Here is a 26626-nt window from a genome sequence, read left to right as displayed (position 1 = left end):
TGTGCACAGTTTACATATTATATACTGCAGAGAGATTATGAGCAGTATGGTAGTGTACAATTTCAAACATATCCAATAGGTTTGTTTGGAATAGCATAATATTGTATACTACTACTTTATATGTAAAAAAAAGTAGTATGCAGTTATGTGTACTGTGTACAGTATGCAAATATTCCGTATGCATGGAATACCTGAATTACCAACTACTTTATCTACAATCTTTGCCAAAATGAGCAGTATAAGTACAGAGCAAATGCAACATGCTTAACTTGAGCTTTTATTTCCAGCTATTTCAACACAATTTTTAACATCTCCTTCCTGACTCCTTATTTAGTCAGACTACCACATTTTAACAAAAAGCACACTCGCCGAAATAAATATTACTTGATTGTTTTATTTTAGTATTTTGCATTATCAATATTCTGTTAATATACATGTTTATATTGTGCACATTTTTATATCCTGTTTTTTTCCTAAGCAAAAAGTCTTGATAAGCTACCTTTAAAGGTGCTATATAAAAATACAATAAAAAGTTTATTATTATTATTATTATGCCACATGATAAGATCAATAGCATACCACCTTTTAAAACAATAACTGTTGTATACTGTAATTTTTCACAATTTAAAAACTGGTAGGCAGTATACAGAATAAACTGTGCAGTAAGCGGCACACCAATATTTCATTTTGAACGCAGCCTGTATCTTCAAATTGGCCTCATAGCAATACTTATTAGCAATACAAAACAAATAATTGGCGAATGCAGTGGGCGCAGTACTATTACAAACATGCAAAACTAAAATGCTAGCGTGCATGTAAAGCTTCATCTGTCTGTCTCAGAGGGGTATCATCACATATACACACACAATTCATTCACAACACTCCATTTGTGCCCTCTCAGTCTGTGTGTTGTGTGCATAGTGTGGGTAAAACTCATACCTTTGGTGCTACATCTGGTTTTGTAAGACTGGGCGCTCTGTTGGAACACAAACATTAATAACTCTTTGTGAGCACATCTGGATCGGGCACTGGCACTACATAGGGAACATCTCACTGTGGTTTGTAATACAATCATAGGCCTGTATTCATAATAACACAGAATAACCATATGGATGTTTGTTGAGAGGTCCTGAAATCTTTTTGCCTCCAGGGGAGAACACAAATATTTGTTGAAGGTTTGCATCAACCACTAAAGAAACCAAGTCAGGTTTGGTTTTAAACTCGTATGATGTGGCGTCTTGATTTAAAGTAATAATGTGTTTGTGTGTGTGTGTAAGGCTGGCAGAGTGTTGTAGTATCTGTTACTGTCTCTAAGAATCACTGCCTGACATCTGAACTCAAGCTGCAACCTTCCAGAACAATCTTGCACATCTCTCTATCTGTACATATCTTACATACATTTACATCCACTATTCTCTCAGTGACCTTTGTATCTCTTTCAGAGAGCTGGATATAAGACACCTTCTAAAACAAAAAATAACTTTACTGCCTTACAAAGCCAAAATGCAGTAACTACCGCAATACTGAAACTGAGAAAAATGGCTTCAAAGTTTTTGGATTGTTCATCCAAATGTGGATTAAAAAATAAAATAGTCTCTGTTGTACATAAACACACAAACACACTAATGTGACCCATCTTGACCTGGAGTGTATCCCTAAGTAGAGGATTTGATAGTGAAATCTAGCGGGTCGGGTTGGGTTTAACAGGTGTAGATCTGTCAGAGGAGTGCTGCAGTTATGAGCTAATAATCTGTTCTCAGTACACTCAATATAGAACTGCAGGAATCAGAAGACGAGTGACAGTTAAGCCAGAGAAAGAGAAAGAGAGACAAACTGCTCTTCTTTAATTAATGTTTCCTCCTTAATTGATTTATTTTTGTTATATTCAAATACACTATTTTATTTTATTTTGTTTTAACTTTACTTTTTTAACTTTACTTTCATTTAATTTAATTTAATTTTAATTTTTTAATCTTTTTTCAGTTCACTTTACATTGCTTTACCTTTTCACTTCACATTACTTCACTTCACATTACTTTTTCACTTCACTTCACATTCACATTACTTTTGCACTTCACTTCACATTACATTACTTCACTTGCACTTCACTTCACATTACTTTTTCACTTCACTTCACTTCACATTACTTTTTCGCTTCACTTCACTTTACTTTTTCACTTCACTTCACATTACTTATTCACTTCACTTCACTTTACATTACTGTGGCAGCGGGGGCGTGGTCAAGCATCTCTCCGGAGAGAGGGAAAGCGGTAAGGGCGCTTACACCTGAGCTAAATTATGTCCAACACCTGTCTATAATTTCAGTGAGCACAGGGAGAGCGGCATAAAGAGGGCCACGCAGCACTCAGAAGAGAGAGAACCTGGGCACTAGAGACCTGATTCTGAAGCCAAGAGCTTATTAGTGTAAAGCTGAGAGTTTATTTTACTGAAGTAGTTGTTTATGTTTAAATTGAGTTATTGAACATGGTGAGAGCCCTGAAAGAGTGCATTTGCTGCAGTGGGGAGAATAAAACGCTCACCTGAACCAGAAAATCTGCTTCTCGCCTCCTCCTTTAACTGAGAAGTGTTACAATTACTTTTTCACTTCACTTCACTTTACATTACTTTTTCACTTCATATTACTTTTTCACTTCATATTACTTTTTCACTTCACTTCACTTTACTTTTTCACTTCACATTACTTTTTCACTTCACTTCACTTTTTCACTTCACTTTACATTACTTTTTCACTTCACTTTACTTTTTCACTTCACTTTACTTTTTCACTTCACTTCACTTTACTTACTTCACTTCACATTACTTTTTCACTTCATATTACTTTTTCACTTCACTTCACTTTACATTACTTTTTCACTTCACTTCACATTACTTTTTCACTTCTTCACTTTTTCACTTCATTTCACTTTACATTACTTTTTCACTTCACTTCACTTTACATTACTTTTTCACTTCACTTTACATTACTTTTTCACTTCATTTCACTTTTTCACTTCACTTCACTTACTTCACTTCACATTACTTTTGCACTTCACTTCACATTACTTTTGCACTTCACTTCACATTACTTACTTCACTTCACTTCACTTTACTTTTTCACTTCACTTCACTTTACTTACTTCACTTCACATTACTTTTTCACTTCACATTACTTTTTCACTTCACATTACTTTTGCACTTCACTTCACATTACTTTTGCACTTCACTTCACATTACTTTTTCACTTCACATTACTTTTGCACTTCACTTCACATTACTTTTTCACTTCACATTACTTTTTCACTTCACTTCACTTTACATTACTTTTTCACTTCACTTCACATTACTTTTTCACTTCTTCACTTTTTCACTTCATTTCACTTTTTCACTTCACTTACTTCACTTCACATTACTTTTTCACTTCACTTCACATTACTTTTTCACTTCACTTTTTCACTTCATTTCACTTTTTCACTTCACTTCACTTACTTCACTTCACATTACTTTTGCACTTCACTTCACATTACTTTTTCACTTCACTTCACTTTACTTTTTCACTTCACTTCACTTTTTCACTTCACTTCACTTTACATTACTTTTTCACTTCACTTCACATTACTTTTTCACTTCACTTTTTCTCTTCATTTCACTTTTTCACTTCACTTCACTTACTTCACTTCACATTACTTTTTCACTTCACATTACTTTTTCACTTCACTTCGCATTACTTCTTCACTTCACATTACTTTACTTTTTCACTTCACTTTACCTTTTCACATTACTTTTTCACTTCACTTTATTTTAACTTTACATTTTTCACTTCACTTTACATTACTTTTTCACTTTACTTTTTCACTTCACTTCACTTCACATTAATTGCTATGTAAATATTGGCTGTAAAAATAAAGTTGAAAAGAAAAAGACAATGTTCCCATGAACTAGAGGAATTCCGTTCAGTAGATAGCAGACATTGAACTGATACGTGTTTATTGCTCACAGGAGCAAACCATGAAATATGACAAAAAACATCTTCAATCTTTTGTCCAAATGTTGATTTTTATCCTCGTATATCTCTGTAAATGGAAATGGGATTTTACCCAGCTGTGATATCCTGTAAAAGCCAATAAACACACAGGACAGATTTCCTCAGTGTAGGGATGAGCTAATCTGCTGGAGAGTGTGTGAGAAATGTGTTTGTTCTAGTGATACAGGCTTCATCTTACACTTTCAGTTCACAGACAGTTAAGACATTGCAGTACACACACACACACATGCACACACACACACACACACACACAGTTTAGAGATAAAATGGTGTGGGGTATAATGAAGTAATATAATACTTTGAGAGCTGTCATAAGAAAAAAAACACATGCAAATAAATCATGTATGAGGCTTGTTCATGTGAGGGCAAACTGACCTTCTAACACACACACAAACTCTGCACGGGACTTAAATTGAAGCCCGAATCCGACATTGTAATCGAGATCTTGTGACCCAACCCAACACAACCTGTGCTGTTAAATTTTAAAGGGATAATTCAGCAAAAATTATAACTTTGTCATCATTCACAGCCTCAGTCATCACAAACTTTCATTGTATGGATAAAAGATGGAATAAAAGTGAATGGTTACTGAGCCCATAACATCTTTTTTGTTCCACTTAAGAAAGAAAGACAAAGGCTTAGAACAACATGAGGGTTGGAAATGAAAACAGTATTTTCATTTTGGTATAAACTGTCCCTGTAAGATCAATTCTGACCCAAATCTGAAACCTGAAACTTCTATTTTTAAAAGTGTGCACTTTACTGGTGATGGAAACGTCCATACTTCTGTATAAGTAGTAAGACAGTATGCCTGTATTGGGACGTACTACTACGTCATAAAATTGTGTCTTGTGACTGTTTGCATGTAAATGTCAGCATCTACCTTCATTCATTACATTAAAATCCACTATTCACTTTTATGTTCATACTGTACATTTAAAAACTGCTTCTGAAATAATAATATAAATGGTTGAATGAAATAAATGTAAACGAATTCCTTGCCACTTTTGTACTTCTGAAAAAGTCAAAGGAGAACCATCATAAATTACTAAAGGTTGCGGGTAATTTTAGCTTAAAAAAAAAAAAACGTGGAGATGCACACTGCAAAAATCCACTGGAAATATTACACCAATAATATTTATTGAATGGATAGTATGCAAATTGTGGCGCAGCATTAGACGCAAATGTGATGCAATTGACAACAATTCTAAATGCAACAGCAAATCTAATAATGCAATTCAATCAAACAGCAATTAAAGCTTCACTGAACAGTGCTTGTACCACTTCATTCTGTTAAAATTGAATACACAGACAATAAATTACTGCCAACTAACAGTTACTTTGCCTTTTTCAGCCAAACAGCAAAGGACACTGCATCTACGTGCACCTCAGCAGTCAATTCGGGATAGACTTCAAAGACACTTAATCATCAGTCTTGCAGTTCAATCAATTTAATTTAATTTTAAACATTGACTAACAAAAATCTACTCAGTTTACTTAAATAATAAATGGCTTGTATTACACATAGCTAACTAATATTGCCATTATTTTCATGTTGTATAAAAATAAAAATGACTTGATTTGACAGATTGTCACAGCTCAAATACTGTGCACGCATGCACAAATCGAATTATGTTAAAATGAAAACATATGTAATAATATATTTTTCCTCAATCACAAACCCAAAGTTGATGCAATCCCAATATTATCTACTTGAAAAACTGAGCTAAACCTGGCCTGTTACCTGATTCAAGTCAGATAGTGGCAAACTCTGGAATCTTTAATTTTTTCGTGTTTTTTCTTGTAAATGCACCAAACAAACTGTCAGTCATAATAAATGAATTATTTGTATAAATTGAGGTGTGAAGACAAACATTTCTGTCATCATCTGTGAGTGTCTAAATGAGGGCTTATAAGAATGGGATTCAAATCAAGATGAAACATCAGGACGTTTTTCTTTCAGAATAATGTGGAAATGTCAGATATTTGGGAGATTGAGTTAACACTCAACAATCAGAACTTCAAGAATCAAAAAATGTAGTTTATTTGCTGGGAAAGCTAGCACTTTCTTGATGACATGCTTCCAATCGCAAACAGTGCATGATAATTATACAAACCCAATAAACATACAGAATGGGGGTATACAAAGAGGATAAATTATTCTAAATGACTCTACATATTATTCTGTATTATTCTACATATTGTCCCACAATGTCTTCCATGTGTTAGAGTTAAATGGTGAGTAAAAATTTTACAGACTGTACAAACTTAATCACAAACCAGACCCAGAACAAGAAGTGTCATTTCAAGAAAACAATGTCCATTTAGAATAATAAACTAAACTAAAATGGTGCAAAGACTGAATCATTAACTTCCAGCATTGAGCCAGTTCATGGAAATACACTGAAAGGGTCATTACCTGAATCATATGGATGTCAAAATGGATGACTTGTTTGTATACCTTAAGGGTTTTTATTTCTAGAACGATTTTGAAAGCCAACTGCAGAGGACTGTCAACAGGCCAAAATAAGCCTGTAATGGTGCTGAGGTTGGAATCCAGCTAGTTTAATTGAATTAAGCTAAACTTCCCCTCCAATCAGTCAACAAAAGACCTCTTACAAAGCCAAGTAATCAAGCAACCCATTGAATCAGGTGGACGTATTCTATTTGATTGAAAGTTTGAGCTCTGATTAAGATTAGGCACTTGTGTATATTTTTAGCATTCAGAACTAGTTGTTTTCGACATGGTATAGCCAAGAGTCAATGCCCCATAAGCAAACCCAAACCGTAAATGCACAAGTAGAACGATAAATAAAACACACATATATACACAATCAAGACTGGGAATAAAATAATAATAATAAAAAAATTGACTAAATTTGTTGTTGGGATTTACACTGGCGGCCAAAAGTTTGGAATAATGTACAGATTTTGCTCTTATGGAAAGAAATTGGTACTTTGATTCAACAAAGTGGCATTCAACTGATCACAATGTATAGTCAGGACATTAATAACGTGAAAAATTACTATTACAGTTTGAAAAAAAAAATTAAACTACTTCAAAGAGTTGTCATCAAAAAAGTCCTCCACGTGCAGCAATGACAGCTTTGCAGATCCTTGTTATTCTAGCTGTCAGTTTGTCCAGATACTCAGGGGTCTTCTCACGCACCTTATAGTCTAGCTGATCCCACAAAAGCTCAATGGGTAACACTCTTTTCCAATTATCTGTTGTCCAATGTCTGTGTTTCTTTGCCCACTCTAACATTTTCTTTTTGATTATCTGTTTCAAAAGTGGCTTTTTCTTTGCAATTCTTCCCATAAGGCCTGCACCCCTGAGTCTTCTCTTTACTGTTGTACATGAAACTGATGTTGAGCGGGTAGAATTCAATGAAGCTGTCAGCTGAGGACATGTGAGGCGTCTATTTCTCAAACTAGAGACTCTGATGTACTTATCCTCTTGTTTAGTTGTACATCTGGCCTTCCACATCTCTTTCTGTCCTTGTTAGAGCCAGTTGTCCTTTGTCTTTGAAGACTGTAGTGGACACCTTTGTATGAAATCTTCAGTTTTATGGCAATTTCAAGCATTGTATAGCCTTCATTCCTCAAAACAATGATTGACTGATGAGTTTCTAGAGAAAGCTGTTTCTTTTTTGCCATTTTTGACCTAATATTGACCTTAAGACATGCCAGTCTATTGCATACTGTGGCAACTCAAAAACAAACACAAAGACAATGTTAAGCTTCATTTAATGAACCAAATAGCTTTCAGCAGTGTTTGATATAATGGCAAGTGATTTTCTAGTACCAAATGAGCAATTTAGCATGATTACTCAAGGATAAGGTGTTGGAGTGATGGCTGCTGTCTAGATTTGATCAAAAATGACTGTTTTCAAATAGTGATGGTACTGTTTTTTACATTAGTAATGTCCTGACTATACTTTGTGATCAGTTGAATGCCACTTTGGTGAATTAAAGTACCAATTTCCTTCCAAAACAGCAAAATCTGTACATTATTCCAAACTTTTGGGTGCCAGTGTAGCTAAGTTTACATATTCAGTCAAGCTGTTGAGAAAGAGCTTTTAAGGGCAAACAACCCTACAAAATTTTTTTTTAATAATAATAATCAATTTCAATCAACACTTCAGGGAAATCAGCCTACAAATAGTTAGCTTACTTATAGATAATGCTGCATATTAAGCTTGGATAGAAGAAAGCATGTTAAAAAAAAAGTTTTTTATTTTTTAACAAACTTCAGCTATAAAGTTACAGTAAGCAAAAACAGCCTGTTCAATTCTAAGGATCAGAGAGAGGGTGGAAACTGGTCATGAAACACTAAATTTTTTAGTGGGAAGCAACCTTGACTAACATTATAAGTGGACTTCAGAGAAAAAATCAAATGACTCATTTACGATGTCTCAGATGTTTCTCCTAAAACACCTTAGGAGAAATAAAAATATGCCCTTTTAATAAAAGTATTCATATGTGTATAAATGCACTAGTAAAGTTCTTACAAGCTAAAGCTAATGAGAAGAAAACAATGAAATAAGAAAACAATAAAATAATTCACTTCATGTGGTTTTAATTAACATGGAGTCTCTCTCTCTCTCTCTCTCTCTCTCTCTCTCTCTCTCTCTGTAATCTGCTGTAATCTATGAGAATCAATGCAAAGCTCATAAAACTCCAAATCTCTCCACCATAACTGCAGGTAGAGCTGAGTTTGGCATCTCCATGCCTCTCCAATAAAACTCGAATGGCATCCATTAACAGTGAAAGGCCCATATACACACAAAAACACACACTGTCTTTTTAGTGTTGGGCTCTGACAGATAAAGAACATTTCTTGCTGCTTGTTGCATGCCGTTTTTGTTGTGCACAAATGCACAATAATGAGTAAAATCACTTAATACTTACTGCAGACTGCTGTGTAATTACAAATAGCGGATAAAATTTCTTTAATATGAGGTAGTAAAGAGGTAAATCCAAACCACAACAGAGCATAGTAAAAACCCTGACTAAAGGGAGGGGGGAGACAGTTCCCCTCTGGCTAAACAGCATATGTATAAGTGTAGTCTCTCACATGTTTTGATTTCCACTGGATTAATCCATGAGCATTCTTCTGTCACCACTGAGCACAATGTTTCCTACCAGTTATGTGTCAGTGTGTGTGTGTGTGTGTGTGTGTGTGTGTGTGTGTGTGTGTATGTGTGTGTGTGAGATGGCCTGAGGCTAATTGCTCTCTCATGTTGAGTTGTGGTGCTCATGTGGGCAATGCAAATTCAAATCTGGTTTGAATCCTTTCACAGTCCCATTTCACATTTCACTAAACCAGTTCAAAAACAGATCACAGTATGGCCAGAGGATGCTACCTCAGCACTTCAGGACTGCTTCCAGGACATAGACTGGAACATGTTCAAGGAGGCAGCCACCTACGACAATCACACAGACCTGCAAGAATACACTGAAACAGTGACTGCTTACATCAAGAAGTGCACTGATAATGTGGCAGTCAACACACGTGCCAACCAGAAGCCATGGCTGACAGCAGAGGTTCGTGGGCTGCTGAAGACCCGAGATTATGCATGTTATGCAACAGCGAGAGCCAATCTGTCCCGTGGCATCAAGAAGGAAAAAAAGCTGTGTGCACAAAAAAATCAATAATAACTTCACTGACAGCAGAGATGCACAGAGCTTGTGGCAAGCCATTCAGACCATCACTGACTACAAGCCCACATCACAGGCCTCCAAGATGCACTAAACCACTTCTACGCACGGTTTGAAGCGCAGAACGACACACCTGTGCGGGAAAAACACCTACATCTCCCAACGACCAGGCACTCTGCCTGTCTCCAGCTGAAGTGAGGAAGACCTTATCCAGGATTAACCCACGCAAGTCTGTGGGTCCCGACAATATACCTGGCCGTGTACCGAGAGGCTGTGCTGAACAGCTGACAGATGTCTTCACAGACATCTTCAACACTTCGCTGAGCCAGGCAATCGTCCCCACATGTCTCAAGTCCACCACCATCATACCTGTACCAAAGAAGTCACTCATGACCTGCCTGAATGACTACCATCCCATAACACTGACCCCAATCATGATAAAGTGCTTTGAGAGGTTAGTCATGCATCACATCAAGACCAGCCTCACTAACATACTCGACCCGTTCCAGTTTGCATACCGTCCAAACCATTCCACGGACGATGCCACCAGCATCATGAAGGACTCAACCTATCCCCTCCCACAGTCTCTTCCAGCTCCTGCCATCAGGAAAACGGTACCGGAGCAGAATGCTCAACAGAGCTGGCTCTGATACCCCACCCCCCCATCTGAACCCCCTCTGAACCCCTACTACCTGAACCGAGAACATTTCTCTACAAACCCCCAGTCCCACCCCACTAGACGCTTTAACCTCTTGCTGATATCCAGATTCACCTGGGACACATATGTTTAAAAGGACTGAAAATCTATTAGTATATTTATAAATTAACATTAACCAAGATTAAGAAATGCTGCGTTATTGTTCATTGTTAGTTCATAACATTTACTAATGTTATGGAAGTGGAATGCAGTTGTTTCTGGAGACTCCATGTCTATTTCTTCTCACATAATAACATAATTTAAACTCAAATAAATATTTTATGTACATTTAATTATTTATATGGTAAGTAGCCATGTAATAAGCAGGGCAATGAGCAGTCAGTCGGTCATTTTTCGGCACATAAATACTAACAGAATGCAAAACGGAAGTGGAATGAAACTGTTTCTGGTGACTCCATGGACTTTTTTATTCCAAATAATAACTTAATTTAAATTCAAATGAATATTTTATGTCCAATTAATTATTTATATGGTAAGCAGCCATGTAATAAGATAATGAGCAGTCAGACGGTAATTTTTGCAACAAATACCAACAGAATGCAAACCGGAAATGGAATGCAACTGTTTCTGGTGACTCCATGGACTCTTTTTTTATTCCACATCAATATTTCATGTCCATGTAATGTCCATCATCATGTCCATTGTTTTTTCTCTCTTTTATGCCTCATATTTCTTTCTTTCTCATCTGCCTGTTGTTATAAACATGCCTCAGTGTGGACTGACGCCATATGTTGCTGTCAAGAGACAGATGTGCCCTGTTAGTGTAAAAGTTACTCTTTAGCCGACACACTGTTCTACTCGACTTGTTCTCTCTTGTGTGTACCTCTGTGTGTTTTTGCATGAGAGGGATTGTGAGTGTTTACACAAAAGGATTGAGTTCATCTCTTGAGCATGTGGAAAGAGCTTGTGTAATGTGACAGCACTGGTTCACAGGGATGACCCATTACTAAAGCAGTGTATGGATGTTCTTACTTCTGTAAGGTGAGATTGAGGTGCTCTGTGCAGGATTTGATCTTGTTCTGAGCCTCCAGATGGTTCATGCCATCAGTGCTGATGCCTTCGATGGAGAGAACCAGATCTCCAACAGCGATGCCCACTTTAGCAGCCTTTCCTCCATCCGTCAGCTAAAAAACAATAAGAAAACACAGGTCACAAATCACATAGCGATACATACAGAAGCCCTCAACAATGTCCAAACCATTTTTTTTAATTGTATGTCAGTTAGTACGTCGTTAATTGGACACAGTAGGTCGTGATTTAGACTTAGCATCTTATGCCGAGTTTACACGATTTTAGGCCCGATTTCAGTCACCGAAAGTTTTGTGGAGATCACCGACAAAAGCCCGAAATCATAGGCAAATCAGAGCTTGCTCCCGTGAGTGACGAACGCAATGTATGAATTATCAAAGACGCGATCTGAGAGAAGCGCCGACGCGTCGCCGATGTCAGCGAGATATCTAGCATGTTAAACATCTGGACCTGTCTGCGATTCCAAATCGCGCAGTGTGAAATGTGTACTGAATACAACTGCAGTGTTGACCTACAGCCAATGAGAGAGCAAGAAACTGGGCATGGGAAGTTTCAGTGGGAGTAGTCCTGATGTACCTGCAACAGAACATCAACTAGCATGTCTGCAGTATCAAGAAAGTCTCATTGGACCAAAGAAATGGAGGAAAAATTAGTGGAACACTGGCAGGAGCACCAGTGCCTATTTGATGTTTCCTCTGAACTGTACCACAACCAGGTGGAGAAAGAGAAGAGTTGGAGAGAAATTGCCAATTCTCTTGTACAGTCAGGTAAGCAAATAGGTAAATTTTTCAGTAGGAGGTACTTCTTCATATTGTAACCAATAAAATATATGATGTCTTTACACATTATGTAAAGGCAATTAAAAACATACACATCATATTCTGATATGCATAACGTATGATCATGCATTTGTTTTCGTATCTCGTATCACTTCTCATGTGTACTCTGTTGTGAAACGTAATTTGGAGTCCAGGCAGAGTCGTCGGGGATTCGTCAATAGTGAAATGTTTTGTAATGTGTTCACACCTGTTGCCAATTCCTTGTGTAATTTGAAAACCCTACGACTTCCATGACAAGACAGACAGTTGTGTAATATGAACGATACCACAGTCCAACGTCTTTGAAAGTCGTGTAGTGTGTAGGAGGCATTAGTTGTCATTTCTGAAGTATTTGTTAAATATTCTGATTATACATAGAGGAGAATCCATCAACATACATATTAATGCAGAGAATGTAACCTCTGCCTTGCAGTGCATTTATCATAAGAGTCATTATTTAAGGTGAAGTGTGCAAGGAACTGCATAATCAAGGACTTGTTTTCAAACAAGATTTAAATAGTAACTAATGAAACTAAATCAGTTCAGCTTTTTATTTCTATAAATTATATGCCACTTTGCCCATGTCACTTCATATATGTGTATGTGTGTGTATAATATATATTATACCTTGGTCTGTTTGAATATTCAATTCTGATTGGATGAAATGCGTGAATTATGTCATGATCCTGCTTCTTCGGTCTTGTTTTATTCCTGTTTTGGCAGGATTGTGACAGTTTCCTCCACCCATCTCTCAGGCTGTCCCAAGTGCTGTGTTTCCCTCTCTCCCTTGTGTTTCTCACAGGTGCTACTCAGCAGCGCAATCAGTGTTGCCTTGGCAGTGCTGATTCACGCTGCCCGTGATTATTGGCAGCACCTGTATCCAATCTTCCTTTCCCCTATATATATTCTCTCCTTTGTCTCTTTTTCCCTGCCATATCATTATATTTTTTCTCCAGTCCAGTCAAGTTATTCCTGTCTGTTTCCAGTTTTCATTCCTATTTTTGATTTGCTGTTAATTTTCTCCCTTGTGAGAGTTTTTTTTTTTTTTTTTGTATTAAAGCCCCTTCATTGCCATCCTGCATCTTGGGCCCTTCAAAAAACTTGACATATTAAAACCATTTAATGCACAGTTAGTTCCAGTCAGTTTTGATCAACCTTCTATATTAATGCGACTACTCTGCTGTCCTCTGTAATTAGACATTGCAAGAGTTTTATGCCTCTGTTCAAATGACCTCCGGACGCAACTGTTGTCTCAGAGGTGGGTTTAACCGTCACATCACAAAACAACATCATCAAGTCATGCAGTTCTGTCTTTAAATTCAACTGTGAAGTGCTACAAGAAAGACAGAAAAGACAAAAGTGTTCATCAGTCCCATATTACTCACCCAAAGCGCTTGTGAGGAAAGTATGCTTTGACATTCAGCTGTTTTGCATGGAGGGGGAAGTAACCGTGACATATCAAATGTGTCAAGATGAGGCAATACGATTTAAATTGTAATATGATAGAAATCATCTAAAATTGCTGCCCTGCTCAACATGTGCCGCTAGAGATAACAGTTAGAGGGTGCCCCGTGATCAGACATCACTTACTGAAGTTCTAAATGGAGACTATTTCGCAGCCTTTTGCTGTTTTGTAATCCCTATTGCAATTTAATTCCTAATTCAATCAATCATATTCTATTAATGGGTAGAATATGGATGTCTCAGAGGTCAAAGTCTGCAGGATTAGAGCGTTTTGGATGATTTTCTACTCTTCATTAACAGTAAGTGCTACTTTTACCACTGTCACGTCAGCAACGCTGGATTTTCCTCAATGTGAAAATGACAAAGAACATGAATTAAATATTACATGTTCTGAGGAGTGCCAACCCTTCTACATTATGTAGCTAATATTATTTCTGGATTGAGTATTTAAATTCACAGTTTTTAAAGAGTGTTTGGTCTCCAAAAACAGTAGTTTATCGCATTACTTTATCCCTGTGTCTGATTTAGAATGGGCAGAACTGTAGACCTAACAACCCGTAGATAAATTTAACCATTATTGCCATTCTTCCAGTCAAAATTTGCACTGTAAAAATCAATGACAACTGTAACTAATTAATGCTGGCAAGTGACCATGGTATAAACTGGATAATCCACGGCTAGATGTGCGTTAAATGATTTGAAAGCACTTAGCGGAGGCAACCACCCTCATCTTCGCGTCGGGTCACTCCATGATCGCTCGGATTACTGCTACACTATGCTGGGAAGTAGAGTTAAACTAACAGCTTCAGCATTAAGGCTTGTCACAGCTGAGAGACACAACAGACTGAGTAATCACACATTTTCAGGATGCTTCCCTACTGGAGTTTCTGCGTTCGGAGGAGATGTAAACATTCAACATGGCGGAGTAGAAAACGAACTGGGCTACCGCAAAATACTCCCCCGCTTGGACGGCTATTTTTATTCAGAGAAAATAGGATGTATTTGAGCAAAATTCCATTGTCTTCAGCAAGGTGACTAAGACTACAGCTGAGGAATAGAGTTAACAGCTACAGTTTTACTGTTCATCTCTGCTTGGGAGTCGCAACAGACGCAGGTAATCGCATATGCTCGATAGCTTTCTATCTCTCTCTCTCTCTCTCTCTCTCTCAAACACACATGCACATCCTTGTTTCTCCAATAACTTGTAAGAAACAACCAAAGACATCGTTGCAAGTCCTAAAGTGATGTTTCTGAATTAGTAAGGAAGGCTCATCTTTTGAACTAGCAACGGCAGACCAAGATCCGTAGCGTAAGAAAGTAATTCCACGCACAAGTACCTTTCTTTGTGACCGTCCTTTTTTTATTTATTTATTTTTTTATGTACTTGTTCATTGAACTGTTGTATAAAAGCAATATCACACTTACAGTCTTGTTGTATGTCCCTATATCAGCACAGCTGTGATTATCTGGAGCACTCGGCTTCGACCGAATCACAGCCGTGCTGATATAGGGACATATAGCAATATTGCGAGTGTGATATCGCTTTAGTAATACATCATATATACAGTATATACACACACACACACACACACACACACATAAATACTGTATCAAGGCTGTATATTGTATTTTTCTATTTCTATTCGTTTTATGTCGACATTTGCACCAAGTGAAATTGCTTGTGCTTTTCTACTAAAGTATTTGTCAAATTTTCTAGAGGCATTAAAACTACATACTTCACATTTGAATTTTGTTGTTATCTGTTTGACAATGTTGTCAAAGTTAAATTATTCAATAAATGTCAAAAATTAATTGCGTTTGTGTTCTTTTAAGTCAAAATATCCCCTTACTAACTCAAAACAATGAGATACCAAGTTAAAATAACATAGAGTCAAGGCAAAAAATACTAGACTTACAGTGCACTTAAAGTATACATTTTGTTAATATACTGTATATGTTGGGAGCCTGGGTAGCTCAGCAAGTAAAGACGCTTACTACCACACCTGGAGTCGCAAGTTCGAATCCAGGGCATGCTGAGTGACTCCAGTCAGGCTTCCTAAGCCACCAATTGGCCCGGTTGCTGGGGTGGGTAGAGTCACGTTTGGTTAACCTCCTCGTGGTTGCTATAATGTGGTTCTTGCTCTCAGTGGGGCACATGGTGAGTTGTGCGTGGATGCCATGGAGAATGGTCTCTGCGGTAACACGCTCAACAAGCCACATGATAAGATGCACGGATTGACAGTCTCAGACACGGAGGCAACTGAGATTCATCCTCCGCCACCCAGATTGAGGCAAGTCATTACGCCACCAAGAGGACCTAGAGCGCATTGGGAATTGGGCATGCCAAATTGGGGAGAAAAAAAAAATTATATAGATATATAGATAGATATACAGTGCATCTGGAAAGTATTCACAGCGCTTCACTTTTTCCACATTTTGTTATGTTACAGCCTTATTCCAAAATGGATTAAATTCATTATTTTCCTCAAAATTCTACAAACAATACCCCATAATGACAACGTGAAAGTAGTTTGTTTGAAATCTTGGTGGTGGCAGCATCATGCTGTGGGGATGTTTTTCAGCGGCAGGAACTGAGAGACTAGTCAGGATCGAGGGAAAGATGAATGCAGCAATGTACAGAGACATCCTTGATGAAAACCTGCTCCAGAGCACTCTGGACCTCAGACTGGGGCGAAGGTTCATCTTCCAACAGGACAACGACCCTAAGCACACAGCCAAGATAACAAAGGAGTGGCTCCGGGACAACTCTGTGAATGTCCTTGAGTGGCCCAGCCAGAGCCCAGACTTGAACCCGATTGAACATCTCTGGAGAGATCTGAAAATGGCTGTGCACCGACGCTCCCCATCCAACCTGATGGAGCTTGAGAGGTCCTGCAAAGAAGAATGGGAGAAACTGCCCAAAAATAGGTGTGCCAAGCTTGTAGCATCATACTCAAAAAGACTAAAGGTGCTTCAACAAAGTATTGAGCAAAGGCTGTGAATACTTATGTACATGTGATTTTTCTTCGTTTTTTATTTTTAATAAATTTGCAAAGATTTCAAACAAGCTTCTTTCACGTTGTCATTATGGGGTATTGTTTGTAGAATTTTGAGGAAAATGATGAATTTAATCCATTTTGGAATAAGGCTGTAACATAACAAAATGTGGAAAAAGTGAAGCGCTGTGAATACTTTCCGGATGCACTGTATATATATATATATATATATATATATATATATATATACACACACACACACACACACACAGTATATGTTCCTCAGGAATCAAACCCATGAACTTAGTGTTACTAGCACCATGCTCTACCAGTTGAGCTACAGAAACAACTCAAAATTGAAGGCAGGAATGGCTGGACCATTCAGATTCAAACAGAATTAAAACCAGCTCTGAAATCACAGCCTGACAGTAGAGCAGGGCTGCAAAACATGAGATCCCCTGCCAAACTGCTCTGAGTGTATACTACAATCCACTTTCAAACTTAAACCACTTAAGTACTTTTCAATTATCACACGACCATCTCGTTAATAAGATTATCTTACATAAACAAAAACATGCGCTGTCAGAGCACTGATGGAGGACATATGCTCTCGTGTGCGCACAACTGTCTGGTATACAAGACACTGTAAACAAATTTGAGACAGTCACATTCATCATTGTATTATTACTTTTCCACAATCCTGCATCAAGTCTCTTTCTGCCACACCAGTGTTATTATCATTAATAAAAACTATAACAAAAGTTAAATAAAAAAAATGTGTTAACTGAATTAGGCCTATGCTGATTTGCTGGTCTTAGCAGGTCTCTTAAGGTGCCCAAAACCCCTCTGAAACTAAAATGAAAACATTTTATAATTTTTTTATTTTTAAAATACATTTTTTTATAAAATAGTTTTTGATAAACAGCATATTTAAAAAAAGGAAACTTTCATTAAACATGAAAATGCAACTGTTACTATAATATTATCTATAAGATAATGAGAAACCTACCATAGTTTAACATTTTTTAATGATATCAGTTCATGGGGGGCATGGGTAGCTCAGCAAGTAAAGACGCTTACTACCACACATGGAGTCGCAAGTTTGAATTCAGGGCGTGCTGAGTGACTCCAGTCAGGCTTCCTAAGCAACCAATTGGCCCTGTTGCTAGAGTGGGTAGAGTCACGTTGGGTTAACCTCCTCGTGATCGCTATAATGTGGTTCTCGCTCTCGGTGGGGCATGGCGAATAGCATGATGCCTCCACATGCACTAGGTCTCTGCGTTAACACGCTCAACAAGCCACGTGATAAGATGCACGGATTGACGGTCTCAGACAACTGAGATTCGTTCTCCGCCACCCGGATTGAGGCGAGTCACTATGCCACCATGAGGACTTAGAGCGCATTGGGAATTGGGCATTTCAAATTGGGGAGGAAAGAAATAAAATAATAATAATATCAGTTCACAGCCCTAAAATATAGAAATTATATATATATACTGTGTATATATTGAAAATAAAATTAAAATAAATACATTAAAATTAAATTAAAATAGGCTCAATTCAAATTTTCGAAACTATAATAACCCTTTGCTGCACATCTTCAGACAGCCACAAGAAAAACATTTTAATGTGACAGAAGACCATTTTTTAAAAGCAAGGACCTGGTAAAAAAAACATATGTTAGAAAATTCTCGCGCATTGTTGGTTTACACTGCCAGCAATAACACAAAAGCCTGTGATTTGCAAGTTCTTTGATTCCTGTCATAACTTCTCTTTCCACTGGAGAATAAACACAAATAAAACCCACTGCACATCTGAAAGCAATTACCAAACAACAGCACCCAAAAACAGGCTGAAGACAACACGGACACTGTTTTTCACAAGACCACAGTTGTGGACAAAGTAGAACAAAATCCAATTGGGAGGTGGAAACAAATAATTAACTCTCAAACACGAGTTTTGGGTTTGTTTGTTTTCACGATCATGTGTGATTGTAAAAGCTTCTTGGATTTTGTCTTTAACACTACAGAACATATGCTAGTCTTTGATTTAGATCAGTTACAAAACAGATGCATGTTGTACCCTCAAGGAGAACACACTGAACACACCTAAAAGCAGGAAGTGTATGGAAGAAAGTTCAAAGACAGGAAATGGGAGGACTATGAGAAGAACAAATCTGCTGGACAAACAGAGAGGGTTTGTGTGTGTATGTGTGTGTGTATGCATGTATTTGTTTAGTGAATGGGGTCAGGTCAGTTTTGTATTGTTACCAGACTTTCCATGGTTCTGATAAGCAAAGAAATCTTCTGGTTTTAGTTTAACTGCAGTTTACACTATGCAAGTACTGTACAGGAACACAAACAGAATTCATAAGAATTCATATGCGTAGCATTCTCAGCAATTCCGCAAGCCTGCAGAAAAAAGTTTAAACCAAGTCAGTTTGCTGCCTTTTGCTCATTTAAGGTTGTCTGGCTGGTCTCCAATGCTAGCCAAGCTGGTGCTCAGCTGGTTTAGGTGGTCGGTCAGCTGGTCTCGCAGCCTGACCAGCTGAAACATGGCCAAAACCCCTCTAAAACCATCAAACCAGAGCCGTCTGACTAGCTGAAAAGTCACCAAAAACGCTACAAAACATCAAACCAGACCATTCTGACAAGCTGAAAAGTGTCCCAAACCCCTCTAAAACCATCAAACCATCAAAATAGACAAGCCTGGCTAGCAGAGTGGTCCAAACCCCTTGAAACCCATCAAACCAGATGTAAAGTGGCCCCTCTAAAACCATCAAACCAGACCAGCCTGACTAGTAGCTAACTATAAGTAACGACGCTACTAACTTAACTACTTTTCAGTAGCTTGACAGTTGCTCAGGTGCTTTTAAAACAGTGTGGCTTTTCCAGTAGCAAACTACTTTTTCCAGCAAGTAGCAGTGTAGTACAATGTGACGAGGAGAAGGGCGTAGCCGGGCCGTGAGGACACACGTCCAGCGCTGAATTGTCCTAATCAGCCGGAAGGGGGGATAAAGACGAGCCGGAGGTGCCAGTTCGAGAGAGAGAGAGAGAGAGAGAGAGACACACACACGTGGCCGCTATGTGTGTGTCTGTGTGTTTATGTTTAAGTTCAGTTATGTCATGAAAATGATGTTCACTGTTCTGTCAGTTCCCACCTCCTCCTTGCCTGTCCTGTGAACCCCGTTACATGGGTGCTGAAACCTGGGAAGGAGGAGGGATATTTATTTATTTCCACTGATTACATTGGTGGAACACATATTGTGTTGTGTAACAAGATGTGAAAATCAGATGTTTATTGTAATTGTCATACTGCTATGTTGCTTGGAACTGCACCCAAGACTTTCACCCACCGTTGCGCTTGTGTATATGGTTGAGTGACAATGAAGGGATTTGATTTGATCTGGGATGTGCTGTCGCCACTGCCGTCCTCCAGGGGAGGGAGGAGTCGCTGCCGGCCACTGGGAATCGGAGGAACTGCTGCTGTCCACCAGGAAGGGGAGGAGCCATTACCATCCACCAGGGGTCGGAGGACTCGCTGCCATCTGCCAGGGGAGGAGCGGCTCTCGTCCGCCAGAGGGCGGAGGAGTGGCTGAGGGCCAGGCGACGGCGTGTCCAGGGACCGGCGAGTGAGTTTTTCTCTCTCTCTCTCCCTCTGTCTCTTCCCCTTGCTCTTTCCTTCTCCCCTCATCTCTCCCAGGGCTCCAGAGTGGCAGAGAAGACCTGCCGGCAGAAGGACGGCCAGAAGGGCAACACCTCCCCTCCAGGAAGGAGGAAATAATTCTTTTCATGCATAACTATTTGATTTCCCAATTTCTTAGCATTTAACTAACTATTACTTTCATGTAAAATAAATAAAATGATTGTTAAAAACAAAATCATTTATTATGGCATGTATTATTATGCAACAATCTATTAGGGTGACCAAACGTCCTCTTTTTCCTGGACATGTCCTCTCTTTTGGATCTGAACAAAGCGTCCGTCCAGGATTTCAAAATTGCCTTTAAATGTCCGTGAGATAGAGCAATCTCTGTATGTGACCTGTAAAGCTGAAACTTGTGTGCCAATGTCAAAAAAGTCAGAAAATACAATGAACAAGAACACATGTGATGGGAGAAACAAGCCCTGAGTCTCTATTCACATATTATACATTCTCAATATTATGTGACAAGCACAAAACATCAGCCCAAGGAGAGTTTGTCATAAAAGTGTGATGTTTAGGGAAGTAGGCTACACCTGGGCACAGCAGGAGGCCTGAAAAGTGTGAAGTATTGAATAAAAATGATTTTTAATGGCATCTGATCTTTTCTGTTTTTAATTTATGTATGTTGTTGTATTTTATTTTATGGCCATTATTAACTGTATTTATGTTACTATTCATTAAACGTATTAAATACAAAAACGTATTATTGTGGACATGGCCTCAGACTGCTCTTTTCAATGAAGCAAAACCATACAGTAACCAGCGGCTGTAAAAATCCCCAAAAAGGACAAGAATCATCATAAAAGTATTGCAAAAGTAGTTCTTACGACTCATGTGCTATTACAAGTTTTTTGAAACCATACGATAACTTTATGTGATGTACAGACCTAGACCTTACAACATACGCAAGAATGGTGTTTGGCATCATAGATGTCAATAACTTATCTCTCTACATACATTAATAAAGTGTAAAACACCAAAATCCACTTGAAGGTTGATCAAAGCCATAATCCGATCTTTATTCCAGGACATATGATAAATGTTTTTACAAAGCATAGATTAAGTATAGTTTGAAGAAGTGAAATTTGTCAAACTCTCAAGTCGTTGAAATTGACCCTAATTGAATTGAATTAACCAAGAATCGCATGTTGTTTCCATGAAAAACAAAAACAAAAGAATCCTTATATGTCATTCAGAGATGGATAAAACTGAAGATCAGGGCTTGAACACAATCCATCCACATATAAACTTCTCAAATGGTAATACATTCTAGAAATAGCACTGATTTCAAATCAAACAGTTGTGATGACAGAGGACAATCAGCAGAAAACAGCATCAGATCTGCATGGATTCAGTTTGGCAGGATGATTGAGAGATGAGAAGACAAACAGAAAAAAAAAGAGTGAACTATAGTGGTCTCTGCTCATTAGAAACACATGCCTGTCTACAGTGTGGGATTTACACTGGAGAGAAACCATATGTCTCACTTACACACATATACTATGTACATGATCACAATTGGATGTGATACAATTGTTGTCACTGAGGTTAAACTTCGTTTCAATCCCAGATTTATCTTATTGGGGGACGAATCAATTTTACAACTTGAACATGGGGCAAATTTACGATTTATAAAGATGATCCTAATAGCAGCAAAGAAATGTATCACTGTACAGTGGAAGTCTACTGAACCTCCTAATGTAGTCATGTGGCTGAGAGAAATACCTTCTTTTATGCCAGTTGAGAAAACAATGTTTAATCTTAAAAAGAAGCCATCTGTTTTGAATAAGAAATGGGCTGAATTTATTGATTATATGAAGGAACTTAATGTTACAGAGGAGGAGGATGTTAATAAAACAACACAGTTTTTTTTTTTACTATGGTGTGTCTTATATTTGTACTTTTTTATCATTATTATTAGTTATGTTCAGTTATGTAGCTAGCGAATACCTGTTTTAATGTTTATGTTTGGCTGCACTGTCTATTGAGGGGAAGGAAAGGGGGATAGGATATTATTGTTTACTGTGGCTCTGAATTATGACAAGTTGAAATGGTAAAAGTAATAAATATATTGTTAAAAAAGAGAAACAAATTGATAATTAAAATGTTTTAAACTTTAAATCATTGCTTCTGTCCAGTGCTGTATTGCTGTTTGAAATGACCTAACTCTCATGTAACGTTTGTTCCTCTGTTGTATACAAATCACGCGCTTCCGACTTCTCGCATTCTCATTTTTTAAAGTTAATAAAGTTTTAATTATTGATTTGTTTCTTACACCAACCTATCGATTTGCTTCAGAAGACATCAATTGATTGACTGGAGTGTGGATTACTTTTATGCTGACTAAATATGCCTTTTGGAACGTCAAATAGCCAGCAGACTGATGGCACCCATTTACTTACATTATAAGGACCTACAGAGCTTCAACATTTTTATAAAAATCTTCATTTGTGTTCTGCTGAAGAAAGACAGTCATACACACCTGTGATGGCAACAGGGTAAGTGAATAATGAGATAATTTTCATTTTTGGGTGAACTGTTCCTTTAAGGTCATGAGGGACAGCGATCGTTGGCGATGCATCAGAAAAAATGTTGCGTCTATCAGCATTGTTTTGTACTAGTATTTGTTCATTTTTAAAGAAAGAAAAATCTAGAAAGAAATTATTCATATAATCCAATCATAGTCTAAACAAGGAAATCACAGCAGAGACAAAACAATTCTAAAAAGTAGCAAATTTTTTTTAGGACAGGACAAATTTTTTTGTGTTGTTTATAATATGTTTTATACACTTTTAAATAATCCTAAACAGTATATACATTTTTTTTTTTTAAATGGGTCTGCTTTAGTTTGATACGTTTTGTCATTTTGCACATTATCGTCAACTAAAATGTTATTTTTGTTGACTAATTATATTCCATTTTAGTCAATAAAATTGAATAAAATTAATAAATATGACTTGATGAAATACTGACTAAATAAAAAGATGTTTACATCAAAAGAAAAACTGTGAAAAAACGGTAGCTGTTTTTTTAATGCAAGAACACTTTCTGTCTGAACGGCCCCAAGTAGGCAGTTCTTGGCCATAATAAGCTGCAAAGTGGACCAGCATTTATGCTGATACGTCACACGTCATTAAAATGAAACTAAAAATAGTAAATATGAAGTCTTATCCCTGTTTTCTTCTCTCTGTCTATTTCTTTCTCTCGCCATATATGTTCAATTTCCCAATCACACCATCACAAACATAAACTTAACAGACAAAAGCGCAATATAACAGGTGCTGAATTTACAGAGCGTACTGCAACCATGATGTCATACCGCATACAAAGAGTCTGTCGTTCCAGCATCAGTGGTTTACGAAAGGTGTTCCACTGCTGCTAAATGAACAGTGAACAGAAGCTTTATTCAACTTTACAGATGTCCCTCATAGACACACCGGCCCAATGCAGTAAAACTAGGTGCGTTCATTAACTTCAATCTAAACACACATAAACTATTGTAGCTGTGAATACTCATAAAATGCCTTATGTGTGTGTCTTAAGCGAGTACTGTTTCAATAACTCATTTTGTGTCCAGATACTGTTCAAATCTATCAAGTCATTACTGAAAGACATTGTGTTGTAATATGAGAAGTGTCTGAGACAAAGAACATTAGCTTTATCAGGCGTTACGCTAAACAGATCAACACAAATAATTATGCCATTTAGAGTAAAGCCAGGTGTTCAGAAAGCCAGACAGAGGGGTGTTGAATTCAACTATGGGGCTGAATGAATGGTGCTGCTTGTTTCCTGTTCATGTCACATTTAGGTGTGGAATCTTACAGGTAGTTTTGAGTAGATTTACAGATCAGACAGTAAGATTAATCTACCAATTCTGAGGGGTCAAACGAAACCTGTCAAGAACATGTCTGTGTCATATTTCACCTAAAAATCAAAAGAACGAAATAATAAATGATGTTTTGTTTAAAGAAATTGAAGCTTATTTTTAGGACCATTAAGCTTTTTTTGCAATGTGACATTATTTTAATTAAAATCAAGAACATTTTCCTCACCAGTTTTAATTTTTTAAAGGCAAAGAATCTTATTCTTATTATTGAAAATCGTATTGTTGAAATTGCAAGAAGACAAGTTTGAGCAAAATGTGCTGAATTGTCATTAAAAAAAAAAGTTGCAATGCCAAAAAATCTTAATGATACTAAATAGGCTAAAGTTGCCTTATGCAAAATATAATTTATTTCATTTTTCCTTTTGACTTTTCAGTGAAAAATGACCTGGACATTTTTTCATGACACTCAACCAATCACATCATTTATCTATTTTTCCAAACATGTGGCTTTATTTACATACTCCAGACATTGAGATTGTCCTAGAAATGGCCTCACAGTAAAACATGCCAACAGAGCTTCATGCATCCATTACAATCTTGAAAGCCATGCCATTAATAATTCAGTACAATGACTTTTGACATCATATCAGTTTCCATTAGTAGCAGCAGAGGTATCTTCATTAAACTGTAATGTTTTCCCAGAAGAGGTATTTAAATGGATCCTCACAATGAGCTTTAAATAATGTTTACTTCATTAGAATGTGTGTACGTGTGTGTTTGTATATGTGTGTACGTTTCTATGAAACTGACATCAACAACTTGCCAGATGTTTGAATAAAGTGAGTGTGAATATAATGTCTCCATAATACAGAACGGCCCTGTTGCCGAGCCCTCTAAAAACAACTACACAATTGCATGCACTTAAAAAAAGGCATGAAAATGAAATAAACAAGTATGTGGCAATCTAAGCTACTTCCAAGAATACAATACAATGGTATTACCATGGTATCTTATAAATAAAAACATGATATTGACATAGTGCATGCCAAAAAATTCTACTGCTTTGTAAATGCAGTTAAAATAAAGGGTGAGAAAAAGAGATAATGACGGAAACTGACACTGAAGCAGAACACACACCCTGCTGACAATAATCAGCATGTAGCTGCAGCTCCAAACCATGGCGTTATAAAGCCTAGTTTAGACCAGACCCCTGTATTAAATCCCACCATAAACCAGAACTTAGAATATTAAATCTCAGTAAGGCTGGCAAAGGTACGGCGCACTCTACAGGCTGGTGCGATACAGTCCTTCTCTTTATCTCTGCCAAACTTCACTTCTCATGTCCCACTGCTTTTCACACAAAAACAAATCTCAGACTTTCCCACAACCAAACCCAACACACTTCCTCCAAACGTATATTTACAGTCTAAAGCTGTCACAGCACCCGTTCCATCTGAATTCAACAGACGAGTAAAAACATTTAAAGAAATATTGCTTAAATATGTTGCCAAAAAAGCTAAATCACTTGACTGCCGTCAGAGGACCTCTGAGAAAGCAGCTAATTTTATCATTGCATGAACTGGAAAATAATTTTTTCTATCACCCATACACACTCTTTTAAGGATGATGTCATGAGAATGAGTAGGTAGAACTTAAAGCAACAGGTTTGTTTGGAGCTAAAAGGCTAATGTTACCTGAGGGGCTGTGTTGAAGAATCTACTTTGAAACTGTAGCTTGCCAAGCTACAAGCTAGTCAGTAAAAAGTAGATAAACTACAGTCAAGCTACTCAATTTAAAGTAGTTAAACTACAGTCATGCTGTAACCTTTTTGAAAGAGTAGTTAGCTACACTACAAGCTACTCATAAAGTAGTGTAGTTTAACTAGAGTCAAGCTACCCTTTTTAAAGAGTAGTTAACTACAATAAAAGCAACTCATAATTTTAGGCAGTTAAAATACATTCAAGCTACCCATTTGTAAGAGTAGTTACAGTAGCTACGCTACGAGCTACTCATAACTGGAAAAAAGTCAAACTAGTCAAGCTACCCTTTTGAAAGAGTAGTTAGCTACATGACAAGCTACTCATAATTTAGTGTAGTTAAACTACAGTCAAGGTCCCCTTTTGAAATAGTTAGCTGTAGTTAGCAGTGTAAGTTGCTAACAAAAAGTAACTAACTTTCAGTATTTATCTGGCACAAAAACAACAAAGATCTGAATTAGGGTGACAGCATCAAACTTAAACAGATAGATATACACAAATACAAAAAAAAAACTCTAAATTATATAACAAATCAATCGTTATTTAAAGGTGCATTCAGCGATTCCTGAGAAACACTGTTGTTATTTGAACTCAACTGCCAAAACAAACA

At 37.3% G+C, this 26626-nt stretch overlaps 2 protein-coding genes across 6 annotated transcripts in view; one reads left to right on the top strand and one right to left on the bottom strand.

Annotated features, from left to right (window-relative positions):
- Positions 1-26626, top strand: part of LOC127440017 (NAD-dependent malic enzyme, mitochondrial-like) — a 714514-nt gene that overhangs the window by 569851 nt on the left and 118037 nt on the right. The window lies entirely within an intron of this gene.
- The window catches only part of LOC127440020 (PDZ and LIM domain protein 5-like), a 65999-nt gene that overhangs the window by 32765 nt on the left and 6608 nt on the right, over positions 1-26626 (bottom strand). For all 3 annotated transcript variants that reach the window (XM_051696386.1, XM_051696387.1, XM_051696388.1), the window contains exons 3-4: positions 11394-11545; positions 940-976 (exon numbers count right to left, since the gene is read on the bottom strand). In XM_051696386.1, the coding sequence (XP_051552346.1) occupies positions 940-976; positions 11394-11545 (189 nt within the window). The remainder of the gene's footprint in view (positions 1-939; positions 977-11393; positions 11546-26626) is intronic.

This window comes from Myxocyprinus asiaticus, chromosome 4, assembly GCF_019703515.2.
Source record: "Myxocyprinus asiaticus isolate MX2 ecotype Aquarium Trade chromosome 4, UBuf_Myxa_2, whole genome shotgun sequence".
NCBI lineage: Eukaryota > Metazoa > Chordata > Actinopteri > Cypriniformes > Catostomidae > Myxocyprinus > Myxocyprinus asiaticus.
Note: the sequence above shows the minus strand (reverse complement) of the source record. Positions and strands in the feature narration are given on the sequence as shown.